The following is a 5632-nucleotide window of genomic DNA, read 5'->3' as shown; positions in this document are numbered from 1 at the left end:
TGTACTCCACAGGGCATTTGAGATATAGAATGTATCCAAAGGATTTGGTCCGATTGCACTGTGAAGATCTCCACTGAAAGAAGTACTCACAGCTGGTATTATAGTCTAGGGGATATCTGTGAATAAAAAACAATTACATAAAACTTCAAATATCTTCTAAATCAAAGTGGTACATTGCACAAAAATACAAAACAAAATGAAACAAAACAAAACACTGCTTCCCCCACCACCACGTAAATAAATGTGGACAAATTATCCTTCATTTTTTATTATTACTAGAAATATGAGAAATAAGTTCACATCTGACCTTCAGAGAAATTAAACCAGGATTATCTGTTAAAACTTAAGATCTATTCCAACATGTTGATAATTTTTAGACCTTCCCCCAATACATGACAAATTTGCAAAAGGTAGGTCAAAAGAAAGATCGACATCACAGCTATTTGTCTGAACACACACACACACACACACACACACACACACACACACACACACACACACACGCACGCAGGCACGCAGGCACGCACGCAGGCACGCACGCAGGCACGCACGCAGGCACGCACGCACGCAGGCACGCACGCAGGCACGCACACACGCACACACGCACGCAGGCACGCACACACGCAGGCACGCAAGCAGGCACGCACACAGGCACGCAGGCACGCAGACACGCAGGCACGCACGCAGGCACGCACACAGGCACGCAGGCACGCAGGCACGCAGGCACGCACACACGCAGGCACGCACGCACACACGCAGGCACGCACGCAGGCACGCACACACGCAGGCACGCACGCAGACACGCACACACGCAGGCACGCACGCAGGCACGCACACACGCAGGCACTGCACGCAGGCATGCACACACGCACGCACACACTCAGGCACACACGCAAGCACACACACAGGCATGCATGCAGGCACGCACACACGCAGGCATGCACGCACAAAAGCAGGCACGCATGCACGCAGGCAGGCAGGCAGGCACACAGGCACGCACAAATTCTTCCAGAGATTATAATCTCTGTCATTTCCAATTCTGGGCCGTAAATGGAGAATAATAGCAGCAAAGGATCAGGGGAGTAGGGGAGACAACTGTGGTATCAGATCCCAACCTGTTGTTCTATACCATTAGCCTCTGCTCTGAACCCAGCTTGCTCTATAAACAGGAGGCTGAGGTAAAATAAACATGGCTTCAAACCCTAAAGTGAAAATAAACTGACCAGAGGTAGTATGGAGATTAATGTCTTTCTAACTAAGCAGTCCTAAAGGACTCTGATACTCTGTGGGAGTGTCACACATACAGCCATGCTCTGACACTTAAGAATCAGAACAAATGAAGCTGCAATCAAGAATACATACAAATTACCAAGTCAAAAGAATTGGCAACAAAAAAGCAAGGATGAGAACCAGCAACCACCAAAGTAGAAGAGGTAGTATCAGTATCAGTTTCTATAGGTGATCCTGAGCCCTTCTCTGAGGCCTACAATTGCAGGGTTAGAAAACCTCATTGGAAGTAGTAAATCTGACATTCCTAGATAGGGAGGGGGCTAATAAGGATACAGTGTGCCTGCATCCCTTTAGAACTGCACTTCCCACAAATGTCCATAATTGAACTGAATAAGGTGAGAATCAGAAAATTTCTTTGGGATTAAAAACTTCAGGGTATCCAGGTGGGACAGCTGATGTGCAAGCTAAGTACAAGGTTTTAAGACTCAAGAGTGACATGAATGCATCTGTATTCTCCTCCTCCTAAGTCTGCTTAGATTCAGTACATCATTCCTCCAGTGAAACCCTGCCATCTACAACCTCAAGCAGCCAGAAGCATAGTCCTGTTTTCTTTTTTTTGGTCACAGATTGGTTGACTGTAATTCCCCGAACATGTTGAAACAGAAAGATCTGGCAATTTGTGAACCGGTTTGTTTGTGCCACCCCTGACACCCCCATCAGTAAATGGACAGACAATTTTGGCTATCTTTACATTGTTCATCTCTGACTACATTTCAACTAAAGAACTGGAACAATGTTTTCACTGTTTAGCATGCAACTTTATTAAAAACACATAAATGGAATATGAAAATACACTTATATCAATATAATGCACAGAAATATAGCTTATTTAGAGTGAATAGGTTCAGTACTGGGTTACATTACAGAAATACCAAAATACCTTAATTTATATTATGTAGCACAATAAAAACCAGCAAGTATTCAATCTCTCAAGATGACTAGCATCCGTAAACGGTCCCCCTCAACACAGAGAGCGTTAAGTATCAAATTTATAACTATAATAAGCATTCAATTTATACTGGAAAGACGAAAATGTTCAAGGCTCTGTGAGAATACATAGCTACTTAGAGTTTAAGTATTAATCGGATAACTTTATCTCTCACATCAGGGTCACTGTGGTCTGTTAAGTCTTGGAGTTTCTGGTCAAACTCTTTTGCCTCCCGGAATATGGAAAGAAGTTCAGATTTAGTGAACATTTCCTTAGTAAATAGCTTTGCCCTTTTTTTGAACTGGAAATTTATATTCTCAAAGATTTCAATGATATGAAGAATATTAGCTTTTGACTCATTCTTGTGAAAGTGAGCCACCAGTGAGGACAGGACCTCGGCACTGATTAGTTCTCGTGTATTGGCCTGATTTTTTGACAAACACAAAATGACTCGTAAAACTTGAAACTTGATTTTGACACTTCCTTTGTTTAACAATGAGATGAAATAGCGAACATAATAGATAACCACGTGGTGATAATCAAATTTCACACTCAAGCTCACTAACAGCTTTAGTTCTTCCACTTGCACAGAGCAGTTCAAAGGACAAGAGAGTATGTCCCTGCAAACTTTATTTACATGTGCTTCAGTCTCTTTCACTTCTTCAGGGGCATCAGGGTTGGCATTTATATTTAAATTTCTAGGGTATTTTTTAGCATTAGGATTTTTGACAAAATTTTCAATCATAACAGTAATACCAACATCATGAATAATATCTTGAGTAAATGGGTAAGCAGGGCTGATACCCATTATCATTGTAGCTATCTCGTGAATAAATGGATCCCTAGTTAACTTCAGTAGGGCAACAAGTTTATCAAACTCAACAGGCTCTAAACTAAAGGAGCGTGATTTACAGCGGCAGGTCTTTGGATTGGGTCCATACTTTTCTTTTTCCCGGATTTGGTTTTTTAAATCAGCTAACGTCTGGAAGTAAGGGCCACCATAAGGTGGAATCTTGGTCAAAGGTCGAATACCCAGAGGAGTTTCAATTAAGGTCGCAACCAGAGTCCAATTGCCTTCTGGAGGTAAAGATGGCTGGGGTTCCTCAATTGGGACGAGGACAATAAACCTGCCCCTTAACCATGCTGCAGCTTTTTTTTTTAAAGCAAAGTCAAATGTGTCTGGGGGTTCAGGCTCTTCCTCAACCTGTGGTGGGGGCTGATAAGCTTGAAGAGGAGTTTCTTCTTCAGGCCAGAACCAGGACCCTACACTAGGCTCTTCTCCAGTCCAGAACCAGGAGCACACATAGTCTTCATCCTCATCAGTGGTGTTGATGACAATACTAGCTTTGTCCCCAGTCCTGGATTTGACACAGACCTCTTTCTTTATCTCAGACTTGTGCTTAATACTGCGCTTATCATTAGCCTTGGCAGAGCCCTTGACAGATGCCTCAATTCCATTGTCAACCTTGACTTCAGACTTGGTTACAGTAATGACCATAGACGTAGGCAGAGCATCTGACTTGGTGTGAGGCACTAAAGCAGGCTCTGCCAGGAGTTCCATCTTAGCCTGAGCCGTGACTCTAGGATTAGTCTTCTCTTTCTTTTTTTTTACTTTCCATGCCACAGTCTTGGGCTCAGTAGAAATCGCTGGCTGTGTCCTGGCCACTGCTTCATCCCTAGCCTCAGCCTGGCTCCCCCATTCTTCCTTTGGTTCTGCCTTAACCACTTTACTGGTCTGACTCTTGGCTTTTCCTTTAGCCTTGGCAGGGCTATTGGTTTCAGGTTTTGAGGAAGCCCCCAAATCTCTAGCTTTTCTTTTAGTTTTAGAGCCAATCATGGTTCAAGAGAAAGGCAAAGCTAAATATGCACCTATCTCAGCCTTGCCCAAAAGTCAGCCCCAAGTAGGTGTTTTCATATAAAGTCCAGTAGTCAGTCAGACCCCTTTCCAACTACAGTTTCTGCCAATCATATAGACAGCATGCTGAGGAAGCTCACTCAAGATAAAGGATAGCTGTGCTTGGGCGCAGGCCTGTGGAGGGTGGTGGTCTTCAGCCACTCCAAGGCCATCAGATCTGTCACTGAAGTTGGACCTAGGGGTGGAGGAAGGAAATGGGGCTTTAAGTCTCTTCCAATTTTCTTTCTTCTCATGCTGATAAGCACAGAGACATAGTTAAGTATGGAAATTCAGTGCTCTATGGGGAAGAAGTAGACAAGTAGCCAACTCCTTTTTTCAGTTCACCCACTGTCTAAACCTCCATGTGCTACCTACCATTGTCTTTGCAGACACGAATAAGGGCAGAGAGAATGGGAAAACTGGATGAACAATTGAGGCTGCAGAATTCCGAGGCTGTCTGCTGACCTGGGCTGGAGCCAACCAAATCTTTACTATTCCATCCTATATGTCTTATTCAAGGAGTCCCCGAGTTCATACTAACCTGCACTCGTGTGAAGGGATTTTCTCCTCCTTTCTCTGCTTCCATTAGCGACAAGCCCTGCAGAAGATCTGGTACACCTATAAATAGATAAAGAGGACAGATAAAATAAGTGATTGGGATACAGACCTTGGTTCCTGGCCCCTATTCTTGCCTTCTCAGACAGTTTGTCTAGCTCTTCCCTTCCTGTATTCCCCTCCTCCCATTCTCCAGCTTTGAAGCTGTTCCTCCTCCTCCCACAGAGCTCACCATTGTTCTCTTCAGTGACTGTTTTGGTAATCCCCTAGTTGAAAAATAGATTAATAATGAAGTGTTAGAGCAGGACAGGAAAGAGGGCATAAAAGGACGATGTTCCCATCCCTTATCTATCTCTAAAGTAGACCAAGACTCTTAAGTGAATCCACAGACCAGCTAGAGGTCATCGAGAAACAGACAAAACGAAAGATGTGACTTTCTAGTCTAAGTGACCATCTTCTGGCTTCACACTAACCCTAGAAACTGGACAACTGTCTCCGCATTACCTCCTAGCTTCATGTTCAGTTAGTTTACAAACATTCACAACAGCCAACCCTTTGGATGTGTCTACCAATGGAAATCCACAAACAGGAGAGCATAACTATGGAATAGACTTTAGGAAACAGTACATAAGGAATAAATGCTTGCTGGATACAGATACTTGTCTGGTAAAGAATTCTCTGATTCCCTTTCTTTTGCCTCCCCCATGTGACACCCTGAAATCTCCATGTTCCTCTGCTATATTCTTAAAGACTGATAATTTCCATGAAGAGACAACTAAATCATCTCTGCACAGTCGGTCGTAGTAGTAGCAGTAGGGATGAAACGCCTGACAATAACAGGAAGCTGGGGAAATAATGAAAAGTATCATTTTCATTTTTCTTACACATTCTTATGATTAGCCCATCACACCCCCCATCCACACAAACCTATCACATTCTGCAACATAATTGGGGTAATGGAGGGC

General features: G+C 43.5%; 1 protein-coding gene across 1 annotated transcript; it reads right to left on the bottom strand.

The window, feature by feature from the left end:
* Positions 1-2035: 2035 nt before the first annotated feature.
* Armcx5 (armadillo repeat containing X-linked 5) lies at positions 2036-4730 on the bottom strand. The gene is made up of 2 exons (XM_052171327.1): positions 4654-4730; positions 2036-4308 (listed from the first exon to the last, which is right to left on the bottom strand). The coding sequence occupies exon 2, from the start codon at positions 4053-4055 to the stop codon at positions 2355-2357; it is 1701 nt and encodes a 566-aa protein (XP_052027287.1). The 5' UTR covers positions 4056-4308; positions 4654-4730; the 3' UTR covers positions 2036-2354.
* Positions 4731-5632: the final 902 nt, after the last annotated feature.

This window comes from Apodemus sylvaticus, chromosome X (genome assembly GCF_947179515.1).
Source record: "Apodemus sylvaticus chromosome X, mApoSyl1.1, whole genome shotgun sequence".
NCBI lineage: Eukaryota > Metazoa > Chordata > Mammalia > Rodentia > Muridae > Apodemus > Apodemus sylvaticus.
The sequence above is the reverse complement of the archived record's forward strand: the minus strand, read 5'-3'. Positions and strand labels throughout refer to the sequence as shown.